The 15,525-nt window shown below is 43.2% G+C and overlaps 1 protein-coding gene across 1 annotated transcript in view; it reads left to right on the top strand.

The window, feature by feature from the left end:
• Positions 1 to 14,848, top strand: part of LOC103365952 (protein PTHB1-like) — a gene marked incomplete at its 5' end in the record, with an annotated part of 141,266 nt that extends 126,418 nt beyond the window's left edge. The window contains one exon of the mRNA XM_008293535.1: positions 13,962 to 14,848. Coding sequence (XP_008291757.1) covers positions 13,962 to 14,296 — 335 coding nt within the window. The remainder of the gene's footprint in view (positions 1 to 13,961) is intronic.
• Positions 14,849 to 15,525: the final 677 nt, after the last annotated feature.

Genomic DNA, 15,525 nt, shown 5'->3' with positions numbered 1-15,525 from the left:
TCGGATTGTCAAGACAGAGGTCGAGATACAAGGAGGGCTTGATGCTGGAAGGCTCATTAGTTGTTAATTAATGTTCATAGTTGTTATAATAACAAGTAGGGCTGGTCCCAATAACACTTTCTGGTCTCTGGATATTCAGGTCCAATTTATGATGAATATCCGAATATTCGGCGCGGTCGGGGGAAGTGTCCAGAACGCACAGGCAGTACTTGGCTGCTGATGCCAGTTTAGTTAGCGGTCACAGTTCTGTTTTCACCATCGCTGGAGGAGTGGCAGATACGCTCCACCATTACCATCCGTGTACTTCTGCAAACACTCACTCGCTGCATGTGACGTCGTCGTGTCCTCTTCTGCGCATGCAGGACATCTTTGGGTCGTATGAAGTTCACACAGCAGATCACATACAAGTCGCATTTAATTGGAAATGTGAAGAAACTCGCAAAAAATTGGATTTCACAAAAAAATCTGAATTGAGCATTAAGTCCTGCAGTGTGAACGTAGCCAATCTGTGGGATTGTTCAGTCAGATAATACGCCGTTATCCTTTTTTGTGACATAAAATGTCATGTCTGAGTTGGGATCCAAGGCTGTTGGTATGTTAAGGTTGTTTTTCATGGGTTCGGATAGCAAGGTTTTCAGATTGTTAAGGGTCGGATTATCGAGTCACGACTGTAGACACTTTATGTCCTATTTTTTCAGGTTTGCAGTGCAGACCTTCCTGGTGCCTGTACACGACTAAGGCACTGCTCACATACTGGATTTAGCCACTTTCATTCATTATAATGGAAGTCTAGTGTTGCAGGAATCACTCTGAGCAGCCCACATGCGCTATCAGTGTAGCCACAGGGTTAAGTTAAATCACCACTACTAGCACATTTCCTTGTACTGATGGGGGATTATGAGACAGGACTGAAAGCACCAGAACATCTACTGTTGGGACTGTTGCATCTGCTTTTGTTTCCCAGGTCAAGAATAAACTTCTGATGTTGAAAATGCATTTTATGGCAGGATATTTGATCACAGCAGTCTCCGAATTTACCTGCTTTATTCGCATTTGTGGTGTGTGCAATGCTTTCCAGGAACTGCATTTTATTGTGTGCACATGTGTGTGAGAGAGACTCTTTGTAGGGTTTAATTTGTAGCCACTTAAGTGGTTTTGTGTACATGTTGTAAAGTCTACCTGTATACACACTGTGGTGTCCCTCAGATCCTCAGGGATCCTTCAGCCTGGTTTGAAGGTTGGGAAAGGGGGTGTCTGTGTGCACGGTTTCCCCCAGCGGGGTGCTCCGTCTGTGGCTAGCCAACCAGGGTGTTGCCCCTTCCTCCCTCCGCTCTGCATGAGCGGCAAGGAAAACACCCAGCGCCCTGAAATATGAAAAGGTCTGAAAATATCTGCTAATATTTTTATAATTTGGCTGCAGGGACAGCCAAGGTCACAGCCGTGCTTGTTCTGCTCTTTCCATTTATAATGCACACGCGTTGGGAGTTTCGCCGATGCTGTCATCCAGGAGAGAGTTACAGTGAGGGCATCGGCAGGATAGGCTGTAAATTCAACATCTGTGAAGTTAAATTAACAAATACAAGGGATCTTAATGGATTCATGGCTACAGTATAGACCAACAAATCAATTGACTGAGATATTAAAATTAACAGCGCCTCCTTAGACGCAAGATATAAGACACCAGCGGCCGCTATAGGTTTCGGCCGTTTGGTGTGTAAAGTCAGATGATATAAATCTGCAATATTTTGATGAAACCTCCGTCTCTAATTTCAGAAACAGGTTTTATGAAGCCAAATCTGCTAACATGAAAAGAATGTGTACGTTTTTCCTTCAAATAATCTATAGTTCAATGTTCGACGTTGTCCCATTGGACTATACAAGACAACCCTGTAGTGAAAATCTTTATGCTAAAAGACAAATGATGAGCGAAATAAGCAGACCATGCCATTGCTTACCATTTTCACCTTTGAACTGTAGTGAACCAATGACAGTTTCAACAACACAGATGTATAATTTTGGACTTTCATACATAGCAAACCGAAGGGACCAATTCTGTCAACTCCCACAGTTGGACTTTCAGTGTCATTAATCTTCTTAAGGATCGATGTCCATATCCAACATATATTACTCCAGCGTTTCAACTTGCCTTTGTGTAATGTAGAGTAGTTAAACACTGTCTGAACTGAGTCGTAGTGTAGCTGGTGAGCCGGAGCTGCTTTGAGTGGGGAGTTCATAGGTCTGCACATTCTAGAGAGGAGTCGTATCTGAACTGTTTTAAATGGAGGAGCTGATTATTTTCATGTACAAACGTCTAAATGAGCAACTTTGATTTGTAGAAATTAGATTTTATAGGTTAAATCAACAACAGGAGAGGGTTTTTTAAGCTCATGTTCATTTTAGTAGGAGTGACATTAATCACTTTCAGGGACAAACCTGTTGGAAAACTAATAGATTCTTTAACACCAAAACACAGGGAGACAGTCCTGTTGTTTCAGACCGATTGAAACCAAAGCTTTTAGACATTCGGGTGACGGCGAATGGTTGAAGGAAAGCCTGAAGTGGATTTAATGATCATATAATTATGTTTAAAATGTTCCATTATGCACCAGTTTTATGTTTAACTTGATATAAGGAGTACAGTGGTTAAATGTGACAATAGACAATAGTGTGAGGGGGAACAGTGCTCCTCTGTGGTAAATGTATAAACCATTCATTCAGTAAGACAGCTGAGCAGCAGCTTGTTTCACTGTATACCATCTCACTCGAGGGTCCTTTAAGAGAAACACTAACAGACACATTAGCTATTTAAAAACTAAAACCTGCAAGATTCTGGTTACATAATTGAAAATTTCTGACCGCAACATATTATTTCTATATTACTGGGTTCAACGGCCAGCGAGAGAGCTCACGTTTCATCCTCCCACTGCGTTCCCAGTGTGTGTGTGAGAGAGAGGCTCAACCAGAATGAAAATCAAGCCGTATTCAAACACACACACTGGTTATATTTTTAACAAAAGCATGGTGGGCATATTTGATGGGTGTGTGGTGCAGAGGGGTTTCTGTAAAACCAGCCATGCTTGCCAGGCTGCTCTGTCAGTATATGTGGAGGACTTTGCAGGAGTTTTAAGCGCTTCACTTGTTCCATTTTTATCTATATGCAAAACCGTCATGTCTGAGAACAAGTAGTCCTGCAGCAGATGGTATGGCCTCCACAGAAACCAGATTTCAGCATCTTCCTTTAGACACCGAGACAACCTAAATTCAGAGATCTGGGGCATGTATTTAAAGACGCTCGGAGCAGCCGACCTCCCTGAAAATCTATGTGCAAGTCTAGAACAGTGACTGTCTTGTTATTAACACCAAAAACTGCAAATATTCATTTTATTTATTTATTTTTTTTCAGTCTATTGCACTTTATGTGATGTTAATTGATAAATAAGAACTATTTGTGGCAGTAGTTTTGAAATCAAGTTATTTTTAGTGGCTAAACCTTCGTCCTGTGTGTCTATATGTGTGTGCACATATGTGTGTGTGTGTGTGTTGCCATGGCAGAGGAGTGTTAAAACACTCTCTGGGACTCACTGTTGTATCTCAGAGCAGAACAACGGGCAGACCACAACACAGGAGCCGACTAAACACACAGACACACACAGTAGATTTAGCATCCTGTAGGCTCAGTGTATGTGTGTGTATTCACATGTATGTTGCATCGGATGTCACATATTTTCATATAAGCTTTGTGTATACCGAAGTAAAATTGAATTTACATGTGCATTCGTGTGTGTGTGTGTGTGTGTGTGTGTGTGTGTGTGTAGCTCGCCCAGCGTTGTAAATGTCCTCTCTGATGTGGGCGACTGTATTTAGGCAGAGTGCACAGAGTGCCAAGGAAGTTGACGGAGGCGTGCATGTGTGTATTTGTGTACGTTGGTGTGTGTCGGTGTGTGTTTGCGAGAGACAGCGAGGGAGAGATTTTATGTCACCACCAGACCTGGAAAACTTCATGTCCTTTTGTATCAGGCCAAAATGTTGGTTCTTCGGACTGGCCACTGTATATTTTTCTGTACATTATGTGTGTGTGTGTGTGTGTGTGTGTGTGTGTGTGTGTGTGTGTGTGTGTGTGTGTACTGGTTAGTAGCAGGGCGTAGCTGAGCAGAGAGAAAATATCTTGGCCAACCACGGGAATGAACCCACCCACAATACCACACCCAGAGAGAGAGAGAGAGAGCGAGCAGTGGTCTCCGTCAGCCTCTCTCGCTCTTTGGATCTTTGTCTCTCGTTTCTTTTCTCTCTTTTGTTGTCTCATTTAAGAACACGAATTACCATCTTCCTCTCTTGTCTGTCTCTCTTCCTTAATTTACACACTTTCTGCATGCACCTCTGTGGGTTTTCCGTCTCCGTCACCTTTTTTCCACTTCCACCTCTCCCTCTCTCCTGAAGTTTCAACTTTGCCTGCTTGACACACCTTCACACCCCGCTGGGTACTTCTCGAAATGTCATTATTGGAAAATAAATATTTGCCCTACTTTTGACGTTGGAAAGTTGCGGGTGAATGGGGGTTTCAGGCTCTGTAAGGTCATCTAACCGGCACTTCGGTTGGCTCACTGGCATACTGATGCAATAACTCACTGAAGCACTAAACTCGTAATTGCCTGTTGTCTTGTTAATGATCTCAGTGCGGGGCTGAGTCGGTACTCAAGCAAAGACCGAAAGACAAAAGCTTCACAACTGGCTGTCTTCAGTACCTTTACTGTCCAACAAAGTAATGAGTCTTCTCTTGCTGAAACAGAGTGTCCAGTGTTTGGAGCAAGTAAAAAAAAGTAATGTGCGCTAAAGTAAAGGAGCTACACCTATTCGTTCAATGTGTAAGATATATGAAGAGTTCATTTGCAAAAACAGATAACTCCATCTTCACAAACCATCAGAAAACCCACTTTTCCTTTGTCTACCTGAGACAATATCAATCAAACTTAAGTTATCATTATGTTTGTCGTGTCATTTCTACTGAGTCAAATCCACTCAACTTCAGTTTGATTGATGTTATCTCAAGCAAACAACAAAACAAATGCGTTTTCTTAAAATCTACAAAAATGGAGTTATCTGTTTTTGCAAATGAACTCTTCATATACTTAATGACCACGTAATATATGCATTCTTTAGAATGTCTTATCTGTGCCACTATTTGTATTTACAGTTCATAGCCGTAAATTAAAACACCAATCATTCTGCTTCTCAGAACTGTATTTTTACTGCAAACAAAAATCTTATTTAAACTGTTAAATTCAGTTGTTTTTATTCAGTGATGATTCAAAGTGATTCAGATGTTATAAGCAGGTTCAGTACTGGATTCAAATCGAGTAAAATGCTCTCCAAACCCTTCTTTTTTCCATTTTTTTTTCATATGAGAAACATTTTCAGTGCTGGCAAAGATATTCCACATCATCACCGTGAGACGGAGGCTGCAATAACAACCAGTGTGTGTGAAGAAAACGAAGAGAAGTCTTCAAGAATTGCATTCAGTCAAGTGAATTGTAATTATTCTTTCATGTCAAACACCAACTATTCTGCTTCTCAGAACTAAAATATCTAATTTAAACTGTTAAATGTAGTTGTTCTTATTCAGTGATGGTTCAGAGAGATTCAGATTTTATAAGCAGGTTCAGTACTGGATTCAAATCGAGTAAAATGCTCTCCAAACTCTTCTCGTTTCCACTTTTTTTTCCGTATGAGAAACATTTTCAGTGCTGGCAAAGATATTCCACATCATCACCGTGAGACGCAGGCTGCAATAATAACCAGTGTATGTGTGTGTGTGAGTGAGTGAGTGTGTGTACGTGCCTGGGTGCCCATTTGCACATAAATATCTGGGCAGTTTGTGTATATGTAGTACTCCATGGGAGGTGTAGCGCAGGGCTCAATCTTAGCTGAGCTGTCAGTGGTCTGCAAACACACACATACACCCAGCAATGGACAGGCCTGTTGTGCTTCAACAGCACATTCCACACCAAGAATAGTATTAAATACTGGCTGTCCAGCCACTGTCAAGCTCTTTCTCAGGCTCTTTTTCTCTTACGCACGTTCTCCTTATTCTTTTGCATCATTTAGCATTGTTTTTTGGGGTTTTTTAAATAAAATGTTTTTGTGATTTATTTTGTGTAACCCATGTTTTCCTGTATCCTCTGCGCTTTCTTCGGTTTATTGTTTAATACCTTTTCCAAAATACCACCTAGCAGCCGTCAAAGTGAGCTCTCCAGTTGGGAAAAAAAAGTGTAAGATGTTGAAATTAGCAAATCAAGCCAGCAGAAAATGTGTCCTCGGGATCTGACAGCAAATGCAGATCATTTGTAAATGAGTACAGATACATACAGGGGCACTACATAATACAGTTTAGCACTTAGTATGGGAAGTGACCCTATAAATCAACCTGCTGGCCAGTTCATTTAGTGAGTAGCGGCAATGTTTTGATCTGTTCTTTCTTTCTTTTGTTTTTTTTAAAACAAAAAATCTACTTTTTAGTCTTTTTCTGTCTCGTGTGTGTTGTGTGTGTGTGTGCGTTCCTTTCTCCATCACACACTCAGTCATTTCCCACGCTGTCGACCACAAAGCTTTGTTTTTAGACTTAACATAATAGTGTTGTGTCCTGTCCAACTGCCTCGTCTGGACCGCACAAACGCACACACACACACAAAGGCACATACGATCTCAGGAGGCGTACACACTCAAAAGTGCACACTCTTCGACGCACACTACACCAGAGATCCAATCGGTCGGTCCTTGGCAGATTCTCCTTCTGTTTCACGCACACGCTGAGCAGAGTGGATTCTGTAAATCAGCAGGTTTCAGCTGCAGCGTCCTACATGCTGACGGGGTCGAGATGCGGGCGATCTGTGCGGCCTCCTCTATTTTGACTACGGCTGCCTGCAGATGAATGCAGCGCCGTGATCCGCCGCTAACACGTCAACCCAGGCAGAACATGTGGGCTTTGAACGCAGCGCAGATAGCGTCGCTCTCCTTATCTTATCGATACACTGACTTTTGTTGCTGTGGTTTTTGTTTTTGCTCCACAAGGAACAAACAAGGATTGCCCACTAAACTGTTGTGGAAGATGAAGAGCTTTAATACGCTGTTTTTCGGAGGCAGGGTGCACTGGTTTTAAGATAATTTTGCAAAGGAAATCATGTCTTAATCAAGTGAGAAGTGCACAAACTATTCCCAAATGAAAAAAAAGAGCCTCAAAAATCTGTACGTACACTAAAACCTACTCCGCTGAAAGTCTGCTGGTCATTCACAACCAAAATACCTGCAGCGATGACCCTTCTGTTGGAGCTACAGTTTTTAATAAAAGGCAATAAACATAAGCAGCATAAAATATGCATCAAAACACCGCCTATTCTCCAGCTGTGCAGAGAAGTGGTATTCAAACCCTGAAATATTCTCCCCGTGAGGCAATCTTAGCTTATTCGTTGTGTGTTTGGTGTTTGACAGGGGAAAAAACACAACTGGATATGAATAATTTGTGAGATACACATGTTTTGTCTGACTTTGATAAATACACTGAAGTTCTTTTGAAATCTGAGTTGTTTTTCAAGGGGGAAAATGGCCAAGATCAAAGCAGCACAAGAATTTTCAGAAAATCGGCCTTCCTATTTCCCGAAAGTTCATTCCTGCTCTTTTTCCGGCCTCGCAGGCACGCTGAGAGGTGCCCAGTACCACCAAGCTGCTTCCCTGCAGCAGCTGGGTGTTCACTGAGCCTTACTCATTCACTTTTCCCATCCGCAGTTCACCATGGGATTTGAACTGGCAACCACAAACCCAAATCTGAGTAATACATATACACAAAAAGCTGATTCCGTGACAGAAAATAATCACACAGCTGAGGTGAAGTTACCACAATGGACTAATAAACCATCTTTGTTCAAATTAAAACATTCTAAAATGAATATGGAAACATGGAAACCCAAACTAAGGTTGGAGGAGAGACGCACAGCCAAATACCTCGGCTACATAGGACCTTCTAACAAACCACACAACGGCAATCATGTCATTAGGGAAGCCAGCCTCTGCATGAGTGGGGTGATTTCCCAATTTTTTTTTCTTGCTGAGAAGCATGTTCCTTAAAATGAAACACCTCCTCAGTAATTTGGGAGAACAATATTATAATAGATTTATTCCCTCAAGGATAATTCACTGTAACCAATGATGTGCAGCGTAAGGAACTACAGTACCTACGGTTTCCTGTCAAACAGACCCCATCCGCACACACACACACACGTCTCTCGCAGATTCACACGGGATGAAAACGGCTGCTGTAATCCTGGCGAAAGTTGTTTCCAGGTAGCTCCCGTCCCATGTGAAAAGGGCTTAACGTCACTTCGATCCCGGCGGCACAGAGCGAAGCCGAGCACCGGCCTCCGCTCTGTTTAGTCTACAGACTTCCACTTTGTTAGTTTGTTGAAGTAGCAGACTGACAAGATGTGACCTGACCCCTTTAGATTTCCATACAGGAGGGAAGCTGCCATCTTGTCTTACAACGTCAATGTTTATCGACTCCTTGCTACCGCTCCCTGGAGGACACGGCTCTCACACACTTTTCCTGCTTGGAGAGGAAAAATGAAAACCTAGGAGGGGACGATGGTTTCCCAGGGAGAATGGAAAATGTCTTGACGTACAAGTACATGGACATTTTTCACACATCAGATCATTCTTGTGCTGCACAGATTCAAGTTCCTGCATGAGAGGATCCTCTGTCATTCCCGTCAGACCTCATATTCATTCTGACTTCCTTTGCATCAACATTTTAGTAAGAGCTGCTTCTTTGTGAATGTAAAAACAGTCGAGAAACTCAACTTTTCACTACGAAACCTCTGACATCAGTGAAATCAAAGTAATAGAGAAGGTCATTCAACCAACACACACACAGTTACAGAGACGGTCCAAAAGAGGAACGCTAAAACTTCTACAATCATCATTTGGTGAATAAAGCAACACGGCAATGACAAGTACTGCAATAACAATAGCAAACAATAGTGCAGCAAATTGGAAGATACATGTAAAGTCATCTTTGTGGGAGCTGTCCATTCAGCACCACTAAACTACCACACAAAAAATAACAGCTGCGATATGTTGGCTATTCCTGGCTTAGAGCAGATACATTAGTATTGACACGTATCATGACTGATAAGCAGGAACAAAGAGTGACACAGAAATGCGAAAGATGTTTGAGGTCAAGTGGAAACAGTGCAGTTATTACATTGTCAACCGCAGCACATGAAGGTTATCTTCTAACTGTAAAATTTCCTACATAATACACACTGCATCTGTGTTGCGAGTTTGTTTTTTTTTGTTTTTTTAATATGTCAGAATCAGCTTGTCATTTGTTAAACGAACATTAGAGTCTTGCTGTTTAGAACAAACAACTGCAGGAGAAACTGTTCTTTTACTTTTATTTTATGTTTGAGAAAATAAATCTGAGGGCTGCAAGGTAGATCAGTGGTTAGCACTGTTGCCTCGCAGCAAGAAGAAGCAAGAAGGTCGCCGGTTCACGTCCCAGTGAGGACACCAGGATCTTTATGCGTGAAGTCTCCATGTTCTCCCCGTGCAGCGTGGGTTCTCTCCGGGTTCTCCAGCTTCCTCCCACAAGGTCCAAAAACATGTTGAGGTTAATTGGTGATTCTAAATTGTCCATAGGTGTGAATGTGAGTGTGCTTGGTTGTCTGTCTCTAAGTGTAGCCCTGTGATAGACTGGTGACCTGTCCAGGTGAACCTGCCTTCACCCTGAGTCAGCTGGGATAGACTCCAGCCCCCCATGACCCTAGTGAGGATTTAGCGGTGTATAGATAATGGATGGATGGTAAAATAAATCTGTAGAAATGATGTCCTGGACTGAAGTAGTCTAATCCTAAAGAAAGCTCCACTGGATTTCTGCTTTGCAGCGTCTTTAAATGCAGAGAGCTTAATGAATTGGCTTACAAAAGAAATATTTTCTCACTTGTCTCCTGCCTTGCACATAGTTCCCATGGTTGATTCTCCTAAATGAGGAATCCGAGATTTCTGCCTCCACCCAAACGGACTGACGTCAATCGGATTTTGGAATTTAATTTGTGGTGATTGTGTCACCAAAAAATGACAGACATCTCAGAACCTTGACAAACAAAACTAAAACCATCTGTACAACCAGATACTGACCATTTAGGAATCTTCAGTAAACACAGTAGACGATGTAACACTTCAGATTTCAGGCTAAGGTTGAGCGAAGTTTGTTTTATTGTTGTATCACAGAAAACCCCTAAAGTCGAGGGAGGCCCACGTTGTTGTAGTTCACATTTATGTTGTAAAAACAAGCCAAAGAGGTGAGGACCGTTGACCTTTGACACCCGGCAGATCAGGGTTTGACCCGTGCCCGAAATGCTGATTGTTTACCTGCCATCGGAGCAGAGTATGTCGGCAGCCACAGTCATAGATTTGCCGTCAGCGCTAATCTGAACGGACAGTACTGGGTTAAGTTCTGAACTCTGACACCAAACAGAGCAGTTTGACCGAGGTGTCAAACCTGACCGCTACCAGGATCAGTTTCAGGTTCAACTCAGGTTCACACTGATGGTCAAACCGCTTGTGCTGATTTTTTCCTCCTTTTTTTTTCAGCCCTTTATTTTTCACAATGATGCGTGTCTGCACTCGTACAACCAGTCCTCTGCTATTGATTTTTGAAAAGCTAATATTGATTTTTTTTTCCTCCCCTACTTTTTGTGTGTGAAATAGCTTCATCGACTGCTTTTTACACGATGTGTAACACGGTGATGAACTTTTAACCTCAGATCTTGAAAACAGTTTTATTAAATCAGTTTTGCATACATGACCTTTGCAGAGTGTATCCAGTAAACAATACATAATGCATTCAGTCATCGCATCCATTAGATTAGAGGAGAACCTCATGGCCAGTCTGACATCTACAAACCAATAAAGGGCCACAATCAGTCCACAGAAATCAGTCTACATTTAACATGTATGTGCGCTGATGATTCTTGTGAAGCTAAAATGAGTCCAAGAAAGTATGAAAATGTTTCCGGGGTGTGTGTAAGTTCGCTGTTCTTAGAATATGTGAGCTGATGCTGCAAAGTTTGTTTGCAACCGTAAAGTCTGTCGCACACAGATACAGACACACACATACTCCTGGTGTCTGTTGGCTCAGCTGCCATGGACTGATGTGCCGACTGGGGGATTGTGTGTGTGTGTGTGTGTAGTGGTAACCAGACAGTTAGCATCCAGCGCGGATTAGACTGTCGCTACGGGATTAACCCACTCACACACACACACACACACACTAATGACGCGGTCACTAAGACACGACATAAAAACTCCGATTCACACATATTGTTGTGGTTTCTTCGCCGCACTCTCCAAGACGCAGACATGTTGCACGGATGCAGTTATAGTCGCAGACAAACACTTTCTTTTCTGGCGTTTGTTTCTTTATAGCTCGCTGCTTAGATACGGACACACCCTCACCCGACTTTTCTTTCATGTCAGACTGTAAAAGTTCTGAGGAGAGAGAGAGAGAGGGAGGGAGGGGGACAATTTGCATGTCAAAAGTGTAAATTTGCACAAACAACTTGCGGTCGGTTATTTCTGTGTTCGTGCTCCCAAATTATTTGTTCTCACTCACTTGTCTTTAAGTGCAGATCGATTTAGTGCGTGTTTGTGTGTGACACCCTTGTGTCGCACCGACAGAGCGTGTTTGTGTTTTCGTACACATGTGCATGTATGTTAACTTCTGCCTGTGTTTATGGTTACAGTTTTGTGGTGGTGCGGTTATTTGGAGTCGATTTGGCCCTGGTTGGGTGGGGAGACGAGTGGTTGCATGCGGAAAAGCACAAGTTGCTTAATGAAGCTTCTCAGTTAGCACATATTAAACTGGGAAGCATAAACTACTGTAACTGCAGACTGAGGATTTCTAATCATCCAGGTTTTTTTTGCTTTCACGTTGCATTCCATGTGAACAGGTCTAGCTAAAAAAAAAAAGAAAAGGAAATTAAAGGTTGGAGCACTTGAAAACTACATGCTTGAGGTATGAAGACTATAAAAATACAGATTTCTGTAATTTATGTAGCCAAATTCAATCATTCATCCTTTCTGAATTTTCTTTAAAACACAATTGTTTTCCACATGCCTCACTATGAGCAATGTATTGAAGCACCATGATCCCCACCTATGAGTCTTTCAGAAACTTTATTATAAACCCTATACAGTCTGCCTTTTACATGCTAAAAGACCGTTTATGGCACCCGTCTGCCACACACACTCCACCCGAGGCTCTTAAGCCCTAGACGATGAGCTGCCCTGATTAGAGCTCCTCTCTGGAGTCGGTGAACACGCAGACACGTTTAGGGAGCAGCCTGCAGTCTCCACCACGTACATGCGAAGACAGATACATCCACACACGCAGACACATGCAGATACTCTCAGAGGCGGTTCTTTGTATTGCAGCCTCCACACACACACACACACACACACACACACACACACACATACCAGGCCGTAGTCTCCAGTCTCTAAACCCTCTCCGTTCTCATGGAGATAAGAAGTGCATCTCATTGTTGGCAGACAACAGTCCTGTTATCATCTTATCAGAGAGCCAATCCAATCTGCAGGAGGCGGGGTTGCAGAGTGTGTATGTGTATGTATGTGTGTGTGTGTGTGTGTGTTTGGAAGGGGTGGAGGGTAACTTTAGTTAAGTGGGGGTCCTTTGTCATGCAACAGGTGCTGTTGTCGCTCAATTTGTCTTCATATTAAAGACCCCTGAGAATGGCGGTGTGTTTGCATCAGTCTGTTAAAGAACACAGCTGATTGTGCGAACGTCAGTTAATCCTCATTTAGACTCCGGCGGGCTCACAACATGACGACCCATCCCCGAGTCGTACTCTCAGACAACCTGTGGCTCGTTATCATTTTGAACCCTACCTGGCTGTTCTTTGCCAGAGCGTGACTCAGCCTGCCAAAAACCCTTAACGCTAAAATACCTTAAACGTCAGGAGAAGTTTGAATCAATTCTTCTTTATTCTCTTTCCAGCTGGCAAACTACAAAACTGTGCATCAGATCTGCTTAAGAGTGGGACTTAAAGCCATTTACTCTGTCTGTCAGCATCTTAAACCTCCACTCAGTCCTCTCCTGCTCTCCGTGATCACTTCTGCAGTGGTTTAAAATGTAGTTCCCCTCATTTACATATATATTTTTTTGTTGTCAGACAGCAGAACAGCAATCTAATAGCAGCTTGTAAATAGCCAGCGCTAACTCTGAGGCTGCCGCTGCGGTCAGAAATCTTTATTTTACAGCCACGACGTCATCTGACAAAATCAACATCAATCCGGGGCTAAACACAATGGCTACTCTGTGTGTTCGGCTACGCGCCTATTCAAAATGCGAGATCACAGGGAAAATTGGAAACAACATAAATGTATTCTTGACTTTCTTCATAACTTTACTGGCACAGCTTCCAACTGTGCCTGCGCGGGCTTACGTCATCGTTTTTTAAAAGCCTGGTGTTCCTCATGCACACTGAAACACCAAACTGGCATTTTCAGATTTATCCACTTAACTTTTGTGGCCAGAAAGCATAAAACTACAGATGCGTTTTTGTTTTTTATGTATTTATTTAGCCTGTTTAAAGTAGATGTACTGTATTCTGACTCCTAATTATACAAAAATAGTTCAATTGCTACTATTTCAGTCTTATGTTTAGTTTCTGTTCTGTACCATTACCCAGTTGTATTCAGTTGCGTTGTTTTCTTGTGCACCCAACTTGAATTTTTCACATTCAAAAAGGAAGTTTTTCATCGTGGATAAAACTGAAAAACCCGGACAAATAAAATTACTTAATGCAATATTATTATTATTATTATATCGAAAGATTTTGTCACATGTAAAGAAATGTAAATAAAGTCCTTTTCATTTCTTTTTCCTCATTCAGAAAAAGAGAAGACGGAGCTGTCCAGGGAGCCTTCAGCGGCGACTGTGAAAGAAGAAGCAGGAGGCGGCGATGAGCCCGTCAAGGAGGTGAAAAGGGAGAAGAAGGAGTCGTCCAAAGAGAAGAAGGAGTCGAAGAAGGACTCGAGCAAAGAGCCCAAGGAGGAGGCAAAGAAGGAGTCCAAGAAGGAATCCTCTTCCTCCAAGGAGAAGAAGGAGAAAAAGGAGAAGGACAAAGAGAAGGAGGCCGGCAAGGAGTCAGGGGACAAGAAAGTGTCGAGGAAGTCGTCTGTAAAAGTGAAAGAGAAGAAGAAGGAGCCGGAGGCGGCGGAGGGCTAATAGGGTCAGCGTAATACGGGATATGCATTCAGACACGTAGATAAACAAAACAAGATACATGTCCAAACATCACATACATATGCACATCCAGGGCTCACACATATAAATATTTGTATATTTATATGCAGTGTAAACACATACAAGGCTACGTAACTCGACACCACACAGAAAGACATTCACATATGCAGTCTAAATATGTATTTATATGTAAATACACTCAGTCAGGGTCACATAATCTCAGTAGCAAAGCAATTTCCTCCCAGACGCATATTTACATCGCCTAGTAATAGCAGATCCTCACACACACACACACACACACACACTGCCTCTGCTGAACCACACCACATCCAGCAGCGTTGGTGTGCGCTGAGCGACTGTGGTGAGCTCTGAGCCCGTGGAGAGTGAGGATGAAGGCGATCTCCTCCTCCGCCTCCTCCTCCTCCTCAGCCGTTTCGCTGACTCTCTCCTTCCTCCTCCTTGTCTTCTTCTTCGTCTTGCCTCAGCAGCAGTCGAACCCACAGCCCTGCACCTCCCTGAATCCCCGGTCAGGCCTCAAACCACCCCCCCGCCCACGTCCACTTGTGGATGTGACGTCAGACACGCCCTCTCGCCCCCTCGCGTGGCACCAGGCCTCGCCGGAGCCTCCCCCGCCTGTCCGCTAAGAATAAAATTGCCCGGCGCGTCCAGCCACCCCGCTGCTTCCGGGTAACTCAAGGCCACATCCTACAGCCACCGCCGTCACCGCCGCCGCCACCACCACCACCCCCTCTGACCTCCTCCAGAAAGGAATAAATCTGGGACACTCAAGGACATGCGGCGGCTGATAGTTGCCGCTGCGGGGTCCAACCTGAGACTGTGGTACGATGGAAACCGACAGGGTGTTTCTGGAAAAAGCAGGGTGGCAATCAGGAGTCTGCGGGGCCAGCTTTACACCCGAGACTCCTCTGCTCATCTTCACGAACTATCATAAAGCGGAGGCTGGTTTTATCACAAGACGAGCATTAGCCCTGCCAGAGGAAAAACGGGATCTCTCAGCAGTAAAACAAATGCCGATGGAGGGTTTACAACAAGCTGCACACTGTACTAAAGAATGTTAAAAGATCAGTTTACCCCAATTGGAGCGATGAAACATATTTTCTTGCTTTTGCTGGCGTCTGTAGCGTCTGTAAAGTGGATGTGAATGTTGGATTACTGGTTTCAGAAAGCTACAGAGATGTTAATGTGCAGGG

This window comes from Stegastes partitus, unplaced genomic scaffold (assembly GCF_000690725.1).
Source record: "Stegastes partitus isolate 25-593 unplaced genomic scaffold, Stegastes_partitus-1.0.2 Scaffold892, whole genome shotgun sequence".
Classification (NCBI taxonomy): Eukaryota; Metazoa; Chordata; class Actinopteri; family Pomacentridae; genus Stegastes; species Stegastes partitus.
Note: the sequence above shows the minus strand (reverse complement) of the source record. Positions and strands in the feature narration are given on the sequence as shown.